Below are 17,040 nucleotides of genomic sequence, written 5' to 3'. Positions count from 1 at the left end.
ACAGTATTCCTGCTCTGACAGGGTCTGTGATGCACTGCAAAAGAAACGTAGAAAGAAAACAAAGGCTCAGTCCCCTCAAACAAACATCTCTGCAGAGTCTAGGACAGTGTGGTCACAGTGAAAAACTTTGATTTGCTAACATTGTGAGATTATCCTGAGAGTTGTTTTGGTATTAAAAAAAGTTAAGACATTGGTGGAAGGATGCAGACAAACTGGAAAAAGGAAGCCAGATTTAATAAAGGAGTAGCCAGATACTTTAATCCAGACTCATGTCCTCGTCTTCATCTTTCTTCTTGTTGGAGTCTCCTTTTTTGGCCTGCATGGCTCTAGCAAATGCCTCCACGTCTGACAAGGACACAAAGGAGTAAAAAAAATAAATAAAAGAAGTATTTAAACAGATGAGTCAACCTCACTCACTTCTAAGTTTGTCTCATTTTCAGACTGGTTCTGAGAAAACTGGATAATGTCAAAGGATGACTGAATGCACTTCTATCTTGTTGCAATTACTTAAGCATTTAGGAAAACCAAGATTTTACAAGGTGGGTCCGTGCTCCTGTCCCATGCCTTTTGACGTTATTAATTTAATTATCAATGTTATAAAACTGCTATGAATTCAAAATGGTTTGAGGTTGTGGAGAAGCATCTCACCTCCTCTGTTAGCTGCATCCACAGCCTCTGCTGGCAAACCAAACTGACTCATCAGAGGTCCAAGCTGCCCGGAGGCCAGGGCACTGCTGAACATACTCATCGACTGAAAGAGAGAAAGGATAGATTCAATGTAGTCAAAATTGACCAGCTGCAAAGAGAATTCTTTGAAAGCATCACAATAGGTGTTGTGAAACTTCCAACTTAACAGCTACCGTTTCTCTCCTACCTGCTGGAACTGAGGTGAGCTAAGTGTGCTCTGGATCTCCTCAACACTCTGTGGTAAACTCTCCCCAGAGGGGAGAAAGGGCAGCAGTCTTTGCTGGACCTCGGCATTGGTCAGTATGGGAGCCATCATCTCTGGGGTGCACACACTTGCAAGGTCCACTAAAGAAGTAGTGGAGAGGTCCCATTCTGTCACTTTAGCTCAACAAAATCTTATCTTGTCCATTTCTTTACTCTGGTTCTAATTTTAACATTTGCATTTTTATTCTGATGGCGTTTTCACTATTGCTTTTCATAAAAATTGTTCCCTTTTCTTAAAATCTTAACTGTATGGCTGCCATAGCAGGATTTCTCCCATGCCTTCACTACATATTGTCTCTCACCTGCTGATCCCTGAGCAGCCGCTGATGCAGGAACATTCATGGTGGCAAGGATGCTCTGAAGGTCACTGAGTTGGATGGGCTGATGAGAGCCTGGGCTGGCACCAGAAGCTGAGGCCAATGGAGTCTGAGCTGAGGCTGCAAAAACACAATGTAAATTTAAGCTCAATGTCTAGTGTTAGTGCTTTTGTTCATCCACTTGTCTGATGTGGTTTACAGCTACGGGTCACATGTTACACATGTCGATAGCAGCTAAGCTATAGCTGAGCTTAGTGTTGGCTCCCACAGTTACAACTGATGCATCAAACATCTGCAACGCCAATTGTAGAATGAGTTCATATAGTGTCCAGCGGTTTCAAGTCAAGGGGAGGTGGGGCATAGGCCATGGGCCATGCTTGTGTGTTGCTGTAGTGTTTCCAAGCCACAAGCTTAGCTTTGCATAACTTGCAGGTTAACGTCTATAATATTTTATGCTCAGATGAAAAACTAGGATGCAACCTTTCTCCTGCTGCTGGTTGATCAGTTTTCTTTGCCATTTAGCCAGTTGCTGCGTTATTTTGCCGTCACGCTGCGCCATAAAATGAGCAGTCTAACTAATCCATAACAGAAAATCATTATCGATAATTTCAGTCATCGATTATTATTGCTAATATCATTTTATTGTTGAAGCCCTATTATTATTATAGATATAGTTTCATTAACACATCAACAAATTAATTAAGGTAATTAAGGCAGTACCTGGGGCTGAGGAAGCAGCACTAGTAGGTGCCACAGCTGAAGCAGCAGCAGCGGCAGCAGGGGTCACAGAGGTGGCAGGGGCCTGAGAGGAACTCTGTCTGGAGGCTCCACCTGATGAAGACGTAACTGCAGCTGACTGGCTACGAGAGCTTAGACTGAATGAGGCACAGAAGAGAGACAGTTTAATCAATGATTAGAGGAATAACAAGTGTTTTTTCAAAATACTATGTTCAGTTTTTTCAATCAATTATTGTGATCTATCTATATATACAGTGAATACAGAAAGTACTCAGACCCTCTTAAATTTTTCACTAATACTTTGCATTGATCCATTTACTAAAATATTTGAGGAAAATATTAACTTAATGTATGCACAGCATTCACAGCACAGCCCTGTATTGACAGAAAAACACAGAATTCTTAACATTTTTGCAGATTTATTAAAAAACTAAAACTGAAATATCACATGGTCATAAGTATTCAGAACCCTTTGTTCAGTATTTAGTAGAAGCACCCTTTGAGCTAATACAGCCGTGAGTCTTTGGTAATGATGCAACAGGTTTTTCACACTTGGATTTGGGCATCTTCTGCCATTCCTCCTTGCAGATCCTCCCCAGTTTTGTCAAGCTGGATGCTAAATGCTGGTGGGCAGTCATTTTCAGGTCTCTCCAGAGATGCTCATTTGGGTTTAAGTCAGGGCTGTGGCTGGGCCACAATGGAGTAGTTGTGAAGCCACTCCTTCGTTATTTTAGCTGTGTGCTTTGGGCCATTGTCTTGCTGGAGGATGAACCTTCGGCCCAGTCTCAGGTTCTGGGCATTTTGGAGAAGGTTTTCGTGCAGGATATCCCTTTTATCATCTTTCCCTCGAATGCAACCAGCCGTCCTGTCCCTGCAGCTGAAAAACATCCCCACAGCATGATGCTGTCACCGCCATGCTTCACTGTTGGAACTGTATTTGACAGGTGATGAGCAGTGCCTGGTTTTCTCCACATTCTTAGAATTAATGCCAAAATGTTCTACAGTCGTGGCCAAAAGTTCACACAAATATTATTTTTCACAAAGTTTGCTACTAAACTGCTTTTAGATCTTTGTTTCAGTTGTTTCTGTGATGTACTGAATATAATTACAAGAACTTCATATGTTTCAAAGGCTTTTATCGACAATTACATGACATTTATGCAAATAGGCAGTATTTGCAGTGTTGGCCTTTTTCAGGACCTCTGAAAGTCGACTGGGCATGCTCTCAATCAACGTCTGGGCCAAATTCTGACTGATAGCAACCCATTCTTTTATAATCACTTCTTGGAGTTTGTCAGAATTAGTGGGTTTTCATTTGTCCACCCGCCTCTTGAGGATTGACCACAAGTTCTCAATGGGATTAAGATCTGGGGAGTTTTCAGGTCATGGACCCAAAACTTCAACGTTTTGGCCCCCGTGCCAATTAGTTATCGCTTTGCCTTATGGCACGGTGCTCCCTCGTGCTGGAAAATGCATTGTTTTTCACCAAACTGTTGCTGGATTGTTGGAACGAGGTGCTGTTGGAGGGTGTTTTGGTACCATTCTTTAATCATGGTGGTGTTTTGGGGCAAAATTGTGAGTGAACCCCCTCCCTTGGATGAGAAGCAACCCTACACATGAATTGTCTCAGGATGCTTTACTGTTGACATGAAACAGGACTGATAGCTGGTAGCGTTTACCATTTCTTCTCCGGACAAGCCTTTTTCCAGATGCCCCAAACAATCGGAAAGAGGCTTCATCGGAGAATATGACTTTGCCCCAGTCCTCAGTGGTCCATTCACTATACTTTTTGCAGAAGATCAATCTGTCCCTGATGTTTTTTGGAGAGAAGTGGCTTCTTTGCTGCCCCTCTTGACACCAGGCAATCTTCTAACAGTCTTCGCCTCACTGTGCGTGCAGATGCGCTCACACCTGCCTGCTGCCATTCATGAGCAAGCTGGTGGCACTCCGATTCTGCAGCTGAATCCTCTTTAGGAGACGATTCTGGCGCTTGCTGGATTTTCTTGGACGCACTGAAGCCTCTTAACTAAAGAATTTGACCTCTTTCCTTGATATTCTTGATGATCCTATAAATTTTTGATTTAGGTGCAATCTTAGTAGCCACAATATCCTTGCCTATGAAGCCATTTTTATGATGACGACGATGGCTGCACGCGTTTCTTTGCAGGTCACCATGGCCAAGAATGGAAGAACAATGATTTCAAGCATCAGACTCCTTTTAACATGTCGAGTCTGCCATTCTAACCCAATCAGCCTGACATAATGATCTCTTGGTCATCCCGAATGTCTTCTATTTAGGGATTATTGAGGCCATTGTGCTCTTAGGAACCTTAAGTGCAGCAGAATTTTTTTGTAGTCTTGGCCAGATCTGTGCCTTCCCACAATTTTGTCTGAGATCTTTGGGCAGCTCCTTTAACCTCATGATTCTCATGCTCTGACATGCACTGTGAGCTGTAAGGTCATTTATACAGACACGTGTGTCGCTTTCCTAATTAGGTCCAATCAGTATAACCAAACATGGCTGGACTCAAATGAAGGTGTAGAACCATCTCAATGATGATCAGAAAAAATGGACAGCACCTGAGTTAAAAACTATACATGTCTGTATACTTATGACCAGTTATTTCAGTTGTTCTTTTTTAATAAATCTGCAAAAATGTCAAAAATTTGTTTTTCTGTAAATAGTGGGTGCTGTGTGTATTATTTTGTCATTAACAATTATTGACAAACTGAAGCTGCATGGTGTCTGTGTATAGTAAATACATTCTGTTTTTGTCTCACCTGGATGAAGAGCTGCTGGTAGCTTGTCCTCCACTTCCCAGCAAATTGGCCAGTCCTGGTCCAGCTAGAGCTCCTAGACCTACTTTGGCAAATGCATATATAAATCATATTTTGACATTTCTAAAAAATATGGTTCTTATAATTAAAAGAGAGCACAGACCAACACGATTAATTAACTAGGTGTAAGTCACAGACATCCAGTCTTGCTCACCTAGGCCGCCCAGACCTGTGGGGCCCATCAGTTGCATTAGCTGGTTGTGACTCATATTTCCCAACAGGTTTTGAAGACCTCCCTCTCCTCCAAGTGCAGAAAGTTCATGGCCACTGCCGCCTCCGCTTCCAGGTGCTCCAGGAATGGGAGGGTTGTTCAGGTACTCATTAACCTTGCGACAGAAGTCATCATCCTTCTCAGTCTTTGGTTCCTGGGGGGAAATAAGGAAAGACAGACTTCAATGAAACTAGAGTAAAACTTTCCACACATTTGATTTTTCATGGTGAAACTAATTTTACAAGTATTTATAAATAAAGTTATAAACATCAACTATATTTTGTACATTATCTTGTGAAAATTACTTTTCAGACATTTGTTCAAATGTATCTATTATATTTAATTATATTTTGTTTATGACTGAAAAGCATTCCAGGCTACTTTGAGTACAGAAATAACTCACTGTATGACCACAAAGTCAAACTGAATTTTTTCTCAGTTTGGTGATGAGGGTTCTCACCTGCATCCAGAAGAACAGTCTCTTGGAGCCAGCCTTGAATTTCAGAACGTAAACACGTCCAGTGGTGCACTGGCTCACCCTCTTGAATTCACAGTCATCAGGGAAGATGATTAGGTCCTTTAACAAAAAGAGTGGAAAAAAGGAGGAAAAAAAAGAGAGAAAAACATTAGACACGGAAGAAATAAAGACACAAACAGCAGTTTGCCTAAAATTACCTCGCTTGCTATACTAAAGAACAACTGAAGTAGGAGTTACTGTATGTATCTGAGTGTTTTGATAAATCCCCACACTATATCTGCGTAAGACAATAACAAATTCTCACATCATCCACATTCCCAGTTGTCCTGTCCTTCCAGCAGAAGTGAATTAGGGAGTCATCAGACTGCTGGATGTACACCATGCCTTTGCGTTTATCCGGTGTCACTACGTTTCCCTTGAGAGTCATTTTGCCAGCACGAAACTCGACCAGGTACTTGCTGGAGCTTCCCCTGGAACCGGTCACAAGGCTTGGAAAGAGAGCGCCTGACGACATCTTAGGAGCTGTTCAACCGGGTCTCACCGCTAGAGAAAGTTGAAACGTAGTCCAGTTTATAAAGCACAGTCATTCTACCGCAGCAAAACTACAAAACACAGGAATCGGGTAAACTTTTGTATCATTGGGTTGCAAAGTGTAATAGCGACACTAACAAAAGCAGCCATTAGCCGGCTCCAAATGCTATGTTGCAAATGCTAACGTTAGCACATGACTTGACTAAACCGATCAGCGAAAAACGCCAGTCTTCTCTTACGTGTAGTCATTTTAACTTAGTCATATTTGTGTAAAAATAAATTTAAGCCAAAGTTTGATATAAACCTAGGTACAAAAACTACTTTCACTCAAGTACCTGAAGTTTTGTCGTAGTTTTCTTCTCTGTCGCTTGTTTTTTCCGTAACAGACTTCCTGTTATGTCATGAGCGCGCCTGCTCTTACCGAGAGCGCGCAGACGGAAATGGGAGGGATTTTGCGCTCCGCACGGATTGACAGTTTGTTCAAGTAGTTAGCAGTTAGCTTGGATGTTATACTACCTGCGGTTTCAATGGTGTAACGTTAGCAGTGTAAAAGAAGGCTGGGATGCAAATATTTTAGAAGTCTTATCACATAAAAAGAAAACCCGAAGCCACATTGTCCAGGGTTTATAAAAGGTAGGAAACATAGCAGGTTAATAAGAGGCTAATATTAGTCAGCTTGGCTGCCCTTGGATTAGTTGGCGAGATACTAAACACTAACGTTAGTTCTTACCAGGCGTATCAGCTGCTCCACAAAGCAGTGCACTAGCTAACCAACATGGATGCTGTGTGCTCCTTTAATGCAGAGCCTGGAGATTATCCGCTTTAGCTCGGCTTCACTGGCGAGCAGACCGGCATTTTCTAGTTTGGTTGCTAGTCACGAACTAAGACCACGACAGACTGTGAGGCTACGTAGAGGTTAGACTCAGATCTCGTGGCGTCATATCGATTATTGTGAGTTGCAAATGTGACTATTTTAGCCAGATATGTGAAACAAAAGCGAGGGGACACTACAAGGTTTGTCTTTTTTGCAGTTTATTAGTGAGAAGGGAATGTGTTGTTGATTTCAAGGCTGGAGTCTTTGGAAATGTTGGACAGGTGCTACTCCCTTTCCAACAGGATAAATGTCATTTCTGCAAAGTGAATGTAGATCATAGTGTGATTTTTAAATTTATGTCACAATCTGTATCAGCTTGAGTTGTTGGGTTGTAATCTACAGTATCTGTTTCACTCTTAATGTGAAGTGTCAGGTGATTCTCCAAACTGGTGACCTGAGTGTGGGTGTGATGCAGTGCATCTGGTTTATGACACATCTGTTATAAACATTTCTATCTGAAATCTAGGTCAGCATCTCACGGTCCTACAGAGCTTGCAAATAGATTCATTCATGAAAAATGTCATTTCATTTAATCTCGGCAATCCTGTAAAAGAGATATTACACTCAGTAAAACGTCTCTAAATTAATAAAGGTAAAATACAACACACTTTTTTTAGGAGCTTAATTTAGCTGTTTCAGTGTAGCAGCTACTTGTCAGTGTGTCTGCCATGACCCTAGAAAACCCAAAATAACCCTCCAGCTGGAAGGCCGACTTTGACTCACTGGCATTTGGGATTGATATTTGTGCCCTCACAGAGAACACAGACAGGATTTGTATTTAGTGGCTGACATTAGAATTAAGAGTTATGGCCTACTGGGCTTTCTGCAGCAGCCCTTAAGCAAGGCATATGTTTTTTGTGATTGGATTAACCATCATTTGTTGCACCTTTCTAGTTGAGAAAATGTCTGTGCAAATGCATGATTACAGCGCTTTCAGTAACAGCAAAATCAGGGTTAAAATGCATTGCGTTGTTGAGACGTCAGGTGACATTTACTCTGCACTTAACTCTAATGTTTCAATTGAATTGTCTAGCTTGATAGGACGTTTACCATTGCAGGTGCCACTTTTGAGCTTTATTCCCACTTGCATCAAGCTGAGCACTAAGATAAGACAGTGATCTTTCTTTCATTCCTCGTCATCTCTCAGATCTAACGTCTGACACATGTTTATTCTGGTATTTATACTTTTCCAATTACATGATTTGTTCCGTTTATTACTCAAGCTAATTAGCTGACTTATTGTTTAGCACTAAATCCACCGAAGGCACATTTCATTTCAAAACTTTATGTTCACACATTCTGCCTAGTGTAGCATCCAGGTCCATTTTGTCTTGCACTGGTAGCTTTTGGTGGTCACGTAGATGCTGACACAGATTGGCTAACATATTGGATTGGCTCGTTTTCATCACAGCAGCACTTTGTCAAAATGCACAGTCAATGGGGAACTGGCCACGTGAGGTTGTGTGCGCTCATCTGCACGATGTTCTCTCTGGTTTTCTTTAAGGAAGTTGGTCAGACTTGTTTGATTGTGCTGAACTATCAAAGGTTAAATAAGTGTTGAGCATGGAATCATTAGTAGCTTGACTAGCAGGTACCTTAGAGGACTTCTGTATATGTCCTGGCACAGACATTCAAGCCTATTCTGTCATCGTCGTGCAGACAATCCACATAGGGCGGTTAAAGCACGTCACATGCTGACATAACCTTTCTGCTCAACACAGATGATGTGGCAGCTGTCAAAACAAAGCATTTTAAATGACACCTAAGGAGTTAGCAGCGTTCTTAGACTTTAGAAAGTATAGCTGCATTAATTGCATCCACAGTTTACATCACAATCCACAAACTTCAGTATGCCAATGCTTGAAATCTTTTTTGTCAGCACAGCATACCTACACGAGAAGACAATTATTTTTTTTTATTTTAATTTAGTCTCAACAGTTTGGACCCCAAACCCACATGAAAACCCACTAAAACAGCAAATGTAAAAAAATGCTCTTTTCCCGGTGCACGTTGGACTCCGGCAGGGCTGCCCTTTGGCACTGGTTTTGTTCATTATTTATATGGACAGAATTTCTAGGCTCAGCCAGGGACTGGACGGGTCTGTTTCAGGGACCACAGGATTGCGTCTCTGCTTTTTGTGGAGCATGTTGTCTTGTTGTCAGACCAGGACCTCCAGAGTCTGCTGGGGTGGTTTGCGCTTGGGATGCGATTCAGTTCCTCATTCAGGAAGAGCTGGAGGAGAGGGAAATCTGCCCCTGTGACCCAACCTCAGCTAAGCAGATGAAGATGGATGGATTATTTGTAGATAGTTGACTATCTTTTAATTATTATGTGGTTGTTTTAGTATGCTTTGACTACCCTTGTGCCATATAAATGAAGTGGATTGGATTAGATCATTATTCACCTGGGCCTCATTCACACACACACACACACACACACACACACACACACACACACACACACACACACACACACACACACACACACACACACACACACACACACACACACACACACACACCAGAACTGTGTTACTCTGCTTCTTCTTCTTTCTTTGCCATTTGCACTATATAATCCCACAGCACTATGGCAGTAATGTCAGTGCCTCCATGTGGCTTTACATTGAATAGTGCATTGGCCATTATTTTGCCTTGGCAATTACTTCCTGGTAAAAGAACTTAATTGAAAATGCATCCTAATAAATTATACTGTATATATATGAATTATGTTGACAGTATGGAGAAAAGAAATTGCACAAAGGAAGGTTTCATGAAAGAAAGAAGACTAACGGGTTTTGATTTATTAACTTTCTTTTTCTGGCAGGCAGGTGAACGTTAGTGAGTGAGGGAGAGGCAGACATGGATCATCAGAGACAGAGGACTCTCTCCACATCAGGAGAATCTCTGTACGTGGTGCTGGGAGTTGACAAGAACGCCACGACTGAGGACATCAAAAAATGTTACAGGTACTGGTACATGTAACCAGAATGTTCTACAGCAGTACCATACAATGGGGGTGGTTTCCCATAGTTACAGGGTGAGGATGGGTGATGTCATCACCACTAGAGGGAGACACAGGCCATTTAGCTGTCTATTGGCTCAACAGATTGAAATAAAGACAGTGATGAATGTGAATGTAACAAAATAATGTGAAGCACAACAGTAACAGATATTTGTTATGACTTAATTTAGTAACAGCTGCTACGACCATTAAAATACATCCACAGACTATATAAGGTGCAGAGAACTTCCTCATGTTTTCCTGCTGGCCCTAGTCCAGCCTGATTCCCTTCAGTTACTCAGTTTATTTATAATGCAAACTTTCACATCAAATAATCTCAATGCACTTGACCATACAAGAACTTATATAAATTAAATTTGATTTAAAGTCATTATGTGTTTGTAGGCGGTCCCCCAGCATCTACAGCAGCCTAATAGGGGAGAAAAGCTCCTGTGTTTTTTTGGGGGGTTTGGTCCTGGTGTCTTTGTTCCTGAACGTCTCCTAATACACATTAACTATACTCGTACATCACACATTCATTTAAGCACATGAAGTCAAGTGTTTGCTCCTCCTACTGAATAACATTTAGAGCAAAGTCTACAGTAGCTGTTGATTCGGGAAACTCAATCTTAACTCAAACTCAAAATTTTACATTTTTTAAGTTTTAGTAAATTTTCCACCAGAAATAAGATAAGTATCTTAAAATAAACTAAAGCCAAGGTTGGAGAGTGTTTGCAATACCATATGAATCAAACCACCGACTCTTCAATCAACCTAAACTGTTGAATGAAGCTTTACTTTCAGGATTTATCTCAGTTTCATCCTACCTGTAACTTCAGCTCAGACATAATGTCAATGTTCAATCTCCCCCACAGAGGAGGCTGCTATGTGGAACCTGGGCTACAGTAATAATCCAACGCTAGTCAAACAAAGCTCGTTCACGCTTTTTAAGTCAGGTGGACATCTGTCACAATGACGCTGCTGTTTGTGACAAAGGGAAAAAATATGTTTTTATCTATCTTATCTATCTATATATTATTGCATGTGTTAAAGTTTTGAACAAATGTGTTCATTCTTGTGGGTATCTTTCATTTCCATAGAAACTTACTGAAACTTCAAACACATTATGTCCAGTTAGCTCATTCTGTTGAGACTTAACTCCTGTGTTATTGTGTTAGACAAGCTGCACAAAGTGAAATATGAAGTCTTCCGCCTGCTGTTTCCCCCCTCCAGCACAATGTGTGAAACTCAGTAGACATTTTATAGATATATGGGTTTAATTATTTGAACCAAGGATCTTTGCTAATCAAATTAATCTTTCAGTTCCCATCTGGAGTTTTAGGTGTCTGTATTTCAATCAGACAGTGATGGATTCTGACACAACTTTGTTTTAACAACTTTGCTCTGTTTAGGAAACTGGCTTTGAAGTTTCACCCAGATAAGAACCCTGACAACCCAGAGGCAGCTGAAAAGTTTAAAGAAATCAACAATGCCCACTCTATCCTGATTGACGCCACCAAGAAGAACATCTACGACAAATATGGCTCACTGGGGCTCTATGTGGCGGAACAATTTGGAGAGGAGAACGTCAACACTTACTTTGTTCTGTCCAGCTGGTGGGCCAAGGTAACATGGGCAGCTGAGGACACACCATGATTTGAGAATGATGTACCCATGTGCATATTTAGGCCACCACCTTTTTATTGTTAGCCTTCAATGATGGTGCTTTCCACTTGTGTGACTGTATTGTGAATAGTGATGATGTGTGATACTGGATAACCAGCACAGGAATTACTTGGAATCTGCGTGTCTCTGTTCTGTTGACTTGTCTGTTCACCTCTTTGCTCTTTGTCTCTTTGATCCACAGGCCTTGTTTGTGTTCTGCTGTCTGGCCACAGGATGTTATTTCTGCTGTTGCTTGTGTTGTTGCTGTAATTGTTGCTGTGGTAAATGTAAACCTCGGCCACCCATGGACCAGGAGCCTGAGTTCTATGTCTCCCCTGAGGACCTGGAGGCTCAGATGACAGCTGAAGAGAGAGGTGATGCATGCTTAGAAAAACTGGCAGTAACACAAACAATAGGCTGCTGTTCACCACTACTTTAAATAATTTCCTGAAAAGCTTCTGTTTTGTTTCCTCACTATACGAGTTCTAATAATGCGGTTTCTTCTCCCCAGATGGATCAGAGCCCATTGTGATGCAGCCATCCTCAGCCACAGAAACCACCCAGCTCACCTCTGATGCCCATCACAGCTACAGGACCGATTCATACTAGATACACACATTATTACGATTTCCACCTGGATTTCTTCAGCTCTACCCTAGCCACGGTACTAATAACAATACATTTGCTTATCAATTCATTGCCAATTTTTCAATCACCCCCAGCACTAACTGTTATTTACACACACCAGCATATTTTACACACCGTCACCCTAGTATTTTTACTAAAGTGGGGTAAGGGGAGACGACGAAAGAAAAGCTGGAGGCATAGCGGCAGAACCAAACACTGAGCAGTCCTTTGTCACACAGCTTATCCTAGTTTGACATCCCAGAGTAACCTCCTCCAGAGGAGGTTGTTGACCATCAATGACTAAATCAGATGCGCTTGATGACAATCATGTGTGTGGTGTTGTCAGAAGCACAGCGTGAGAATAAAACTGTGACATATCAGTTGACAGTATATCACAGGCGCAGCATAGTTTGACCCATGAGAGGTAAACACTTAATTTGGGAATTATTGTTTCTTCCAGAATTCAAGCTAAAATAACGTTCGAACTATTAAGGTAGTAGTTTTAATATTTAAAAAAACTATAAAGGGAAATATTTTGAGTTTACTAATTATTAGTAAATGACTTCCAAACTATATAACAGTTCCATAATTTTATTTTTCACATTTTGTTATATTCAACTGTTTTTCCAGTTATTTCTGGTCTAGATACAGTAAGTTTATGAATAATAATACCTTTAGTACAAAGGTTCTTTGTGCAAAAATTATATCTGAAGGTTGAGCCATGGCAGGTGATGTTCATCTTCAGTCTAAACATTTCTGACCCCAGAACAAGGCCACTTCACAAGTCTACAGGACCTGACTCTATTGCTTACCATTCTAACAGTGGTAAGATACAGTTGCAAGACAAGTATGTGAGCCCTTTAGGATTATGTGGGTTTCTCCATTTACTGTACTGTAACATGTTTTGATCTTCATCTAAGTCACAATAATAGAAAAACACCGTCTGCTTAAATGAATATTGCACAAACATATGTTATCATGGTTTACTTATTATTATTGAACATAACATGTGCAGTAAACATTTACACTGCAAGGTGGAAAAAGTATGTGAACCCCTAGTCTAATGACTACCTCAAGTATCAATGTGATGAAATTGCATGTGTTGCTGAAAATGTACACCACTTTTGAGTTTACTGGTTTCAAGAAGCCCTGTAATCAGAAATTGTTGAATTGCATGAGGCTGGAAAGGGTTACAAAAGTATCTCTAAAGGCCTTGATGTTCATGTGTCCATGGTAAAACAGACTGTCTACGAATGGAGAAAGTTTAGCACTGTTGCTACTCTCCCTCGGCGTGGTGGTCCTGTAAATATGGCCACAAGAGCACATGTAGTATATATGTATATATACATGTAGATAGTTGAAATCAAAATTAAGTTGTTTGGAAAGAGCACACAACACTACATGTATGTGTGGAGACAAAAATTTATCAAGGAAAACTTTATCTATTCAGGAAAACTTAAGACCACCAACTGAATTTCCACAGATAATGGGTGAAGCAACAGGACAACAACCCAAAGTCTACTAATAATTCAACAATAGAATGTCTTCAGAAAAACAAAAAAAAACCTTCTGGAGTGGCCCAGTCAGAGTCCTGACCTCAGCTTGATTGAGAAGCTGTGGCGGTTTTGTGAGGAGTGGTCCAAAATTACTCCAGAAACAGGAAACGTTTGGTTGATTCGTCATTAAGTACAAAGGTTCACACACCTTTTCCATCCTGCACTGTGAATGTTTACGTTATGTTCAATGAAAACATCAAAACATGGTGTTTCTGCAGTATTATGTTAAGTAGACACTGTTTTTCTATTGTTGTGACTTAGATGAAGATCAGAGTAAATTATGTGACCAACCAAAACCTATGTAATTCCAAAGGGTTCAAATGCTGTCTGAAGGTTGAGTCCTGTCACATGGACTTTTTCTTTTGTGCAGAAAAATCTCACCACCATCCAGTAGCTTCAATGGGATTGTTATGTGAACAAAGGGTGGGGGTAGTGAGTAGGTGTGAACTCTTCACTACCTGTCTCCTCCACTGTTACAGGGGTATTGGGTGTGTCCTTTCTGTTGGACTTGTGAGGTGGTTTTAATCTTCCTGGGAATAGAAAAGGCATCAGAATAAATTGGGGATAGTAGTGCAATGTTTCTACTGGCAAAGAGTCCAGTTGACATGACTCAACCTTCAGATGATCTCACCTGGACCGACGTGGCAAGAGTACCGGTAGTTATGATTGTGATGTCTGCTCAGTCCTCCCCTCCTTAATTAACTACAAACATAATCAATCTAAATGTTTAACTGTTACTGCAGCTCTGACCAAACTCCCATTTAACACAAGTGTGGTGGACTTAAAACCTGTGAAGGGTGAAACAGGCGCCAGCACAACCACCACCCATCGGAAGTGATTCAGATGATATGATTGTTTGGCACAACGACAATTACATGATTAGAAATTTACCAAAGGGTCGTGTGAAAGAAGTGATTATATTTAAATTCTAATTAAATGTTATTTCTAATGAATCTTAATTTTCTTAAGTTTGTTACTGAGCACTAACGGCATCCTGAGAAAGATGAACACAGAATCATTACTAGATCTGTGACTACTGTCACATGAGAAACCAGCCGTCTCTTTTTAGCTGGGACACATGTAGCGGCTGCTCTCAGCTCCACGCTGGCTAGAAATAGGTCAGTGAAGGGCTGAGGGGACTGGTGGGGGTGGAGCTGGACTCCTGAACTTGTGCCTGTCAGCATGGACACGGCAGCTCACAAAATCAGCACATGCATTTACACTGTGAAGTAAACCGGCCTTCACTAGGATGGAGAATGAAACGTTGGAGCTGATCAGACGTCCGCTTCCACAGTCCCCCACTGGGGTAGTGTTGTGTTCATGTTCTGTCTTCCCTAAGGAGACACTGTAACCCAACAGCTGCTTGAAGTGTTTAGTCACCGTGGCTAACGCACACCTAATCCTTCTGGATTTAACTGCCACTGGTTCATTTTGCTCCGTCCAGTGTCTGTAAACAGTCTGCTGTTTAGTGAAATAATCACATGAGGCCAGTTTCCAGGCAGGAGCAATAATTAGTGGTATCATGTGATGATAACAGTATTTGACTGTGTATTTACTGCAGGATTTACTTTGTTTGCTGCTCCTCCATTTCTTCATTTACACTAAACATCAACACTCCTGTTTGTGCTGTGAAAGCCAGAGTCCAGTTTTAAAGTCTGAGTATGTACATGTAGGAAAGAACACTGACACTGGCTGAACCTTCTTTTTTAGTTTTGACGAAGTAGAAACACTTTATATATACTCTTAGATTCTGAAATTGTTTTGAATGTTTCATATTTAAACATTTATTTTTCTTTTCATCAATTTGTCTGACATTTTTTGCTTTCATTATTTTTGTTCTTTCTTATTTATGTTGTTAATTAAGGGAAATTAATATCCAAAGTTTTTTTTGTTTATGTAGCAGCAGTTCTGTCGATGTGATGCTAATATTAAGTAGGACATAATTTGTTGTTGTTTGTCATATACCAGTCTCATCCAGCTCTTGGGTAGTAGAAACGTTGCTTCAGAGGCCATGCTCTTCTTAATTTGTGTTTTTTATTTTATTGTGTGGCTTCTTTGAAATAGTTTTGATCTATTTAAAATTCCAAAACCTGTGTCTTCTAAAACTCTGTCTCAAGTTGCTCCAATGAGGCTGCGAAAAAAACATTGTAAAGTATTCTCCGTGGCACATAAAAAAACGCTCAAGTCAAGTCAAGTCGCTGCCGACCCAGCTATCAGGACACTTTGGATGGTCCAAGCTTTACGAGAGTATCGCACAGAACAGACAAATTTCTTCTACTCATATAAACCATAAAAATAAAAAAAATTGTTCAGTCAGATTGATGTATCTTCTAATGTACATCACTTAACACAAATAAAAGCAAAATTAATGTCTTCCATAGCCACTTTCTAATCTAAAGTTTGTACGAATGTTTGAATGTGTAAGTTTGCAAAAAATCCATAGAAAATCATAAATTCCATCTGTTTAAGGCTGCAAACAATAATACAGTTCTGATAAATTAAGTAAATAGAGATTTGGAAAATCCCTCTGATTCTGAATTCTTGTTTAGTTTGCTTTGAATGTTGGCTCCAAGCTGACGCTGGATGTCGAGGCTCTTTTGGATGTTTTATCAAACAGATCTTCTGTTTTCATTGTATCCTCCCTGATGACGTTTTGTGTCCACTGAAAGGATGAACTGTTAAATCCCACTTGTTTGTTTTTTTCTCATTCCATTGATGAAACATGCAGCAGCATCTGTGTAAATGCAGCGTGAAACATGGAATCGACTTTGAGCCGACTTCCACTTAAAGGCAATGGCAAATGACTATAGTAACCAGATGTAGGAATGTGGAAGCGTTACTTTATGTTTTTAAAACCGATACGTTTCTAGTTGGTCTTTGAAGGGGACGTACTGTATAGAATCTTATGTGTTGACCACTCTTATGATGAAATGGCAAGTCTGCCACATAGAGATGTACGTGTTGGCTGTTTTTAGCATGAACTGATATTATTTTACTCTGTCAGGAACAAGTGAGTGTACTGTTGTAAAATAAATGTTTCTGATGCTTACAAGCTTTTTTCATTGTGTTCCTTTGATGGGTTGGTGCTGTTAGTACTGCCTGTGTCAGCTGTGTACTGATGGTGTTGGTTGGTTGTGTCAGTGAAGTTTAAAACATATTGCCCTGTTACTTTTAAAGCAGTGGCCTTTGTCACAGCATGAAAGAAACAGTGCCCAAAACCCCCAAGCCCCAAATCAACTGGATGACTGGGCCCC

The 17,040-nt window shown here is 40.6% G+C and overlaps 2 protein-coding genes across 5 annotated transcripts; one reads left to right on the top strand and one right to left on the bottom strand.

The window, feature by feature from the left end:
- Positions 1-173: 173 nt before the first annotated feature.
- Positions 174-6,047, bottom strand: LOC114858420 (proteasomal ubiquitin receptor ADRM1-like). 2 transcript variants are annotated; one of them, XM_029155621.3, is made up of 9 exons: positions 5,838-6,047; positions 5,516-5,632; positions 4,999-5,209; positions 4,788-4,869; positions 1,989-2,143; positions 1,254-1,388; positions 875-1,032; positions 649-751; positions 174-345 (listed from the first exon to the last, which is right to left on the bottom strand). In XM_029155621.3, the coding sequence occupies exons 1-9, from the start codon at positions 6,045-6,047 to the stop codon at positions 257-259; spliced, it is 1,260 nt and encodes a 419-aa protein (XP_029011454.1). In that variant the 3' UTR covers positions 174-256. The 2 variants fall into 2 exon arrangements, with proteins under 2 accessions (XP_029011454.1, XP_029011455.1); XM_029155622.3 differs by having other exon boundaries at positions 4,788-4,866.
- dnajc5ab (DnaJ (Hsp40) homolog, subfamily C, member 5ab) lies at positions 6,027-16,838 on the top strand. 3 transcript variants are annotated; one of them, XM_055510204.1, is made up of 5 exons: positions 6,027-6,155; positions 9,762-9,903; positions 11,351-11,564; positions 11,806-11,977; positions 12,115-16,838. In XM_055510204.1, exons 2-5 carry the CDS (start codon positions 9,797-9,799, stop codon positions 12,210-12,212), a joined length of 591 nt encoding a protein of 196 aa, XP_055366179.1. In that variant the 5' UTR covers positions 6,027-6,155; positions 9,762-9,796; the 3' UTR covers positions 12,213-16,838. The 3 variants fall into 3 exon arrangements, with proteins under 3 accessions (XP_055366179.1, XP_029011456.1, XP_055366180.1); XM_029155623.3 differs by lacking the exon at positions 6,027-6,155 and adding an exon at positions 6,557-6,697; XM_055510205.1 differs by lacking the exon at positions 6,027-6,155 and adding an exon at positions 6,945-7,078.
- Positions 16,839-17,040: the final 202 nt, after the last annotated feature.

This window comes from Betta splendens, chromosome 7, assembly GCF_900634795.4.
Source record: "Betta splendens chromosome 7, fBetSpl5.4, whole genome shotgun sequence".
Taxonomy (NCBI): domain Eukaryota; kingdom Metazoa; phylum Chordata; class Actinopteri; order Anabantiformes; family Osphronemidae; genus Betta; species Betta splendens.
This window is presented reverse-complemented; position numbering and strand designations above follow the sequence as displayed.

Bases quoted from the DNA above. Each gene is read 5' to 3' on its own strand.
- dnajc5ab (XM_055510204.1), top strand. From the start codon at position 9,797: ATGGATCATCAGAGACAGAGGACTCTCTCCACATCAGGAGAATCTCTG. The intron at 9,904-11,350 runs GTACTGGTACAT...TGCTCTGTTTAG, and splicing joins GACATCAAAAAATGTTACAG to GAAACTGGCTTTGAAGTTTC. The intron at 11,978-12,114 runs GTGATGCATGCT...TCTTCTCCCCAG, and splicing joins GATGACAGCTGAAGAGAGAG to ATGGATCAGAGCCCATTGTG.
- LOC114858420 (XM_029155621.3), bottom strand. From the start codon at position 6,047: ATGTCGTCAGGCGCTCTCTTTCCAAGCCTTGTGACCGGTTCCAGGGGA. The intron at 5,210-5,515 runs GTGAGAACCCTC...ATTTCCCCCCAG, and splicing joins GACTGTTCTTCTGGATGCAG to GAACCAAAGACTGAGAAGGA. The intron at 752-874 runs GTAGGAGAGAAA...TCTCTCTTTCAG, and splicing joins GCTCACCTCAGTTCCAGCAG to TCGATGAGTATGTTCAGCAG.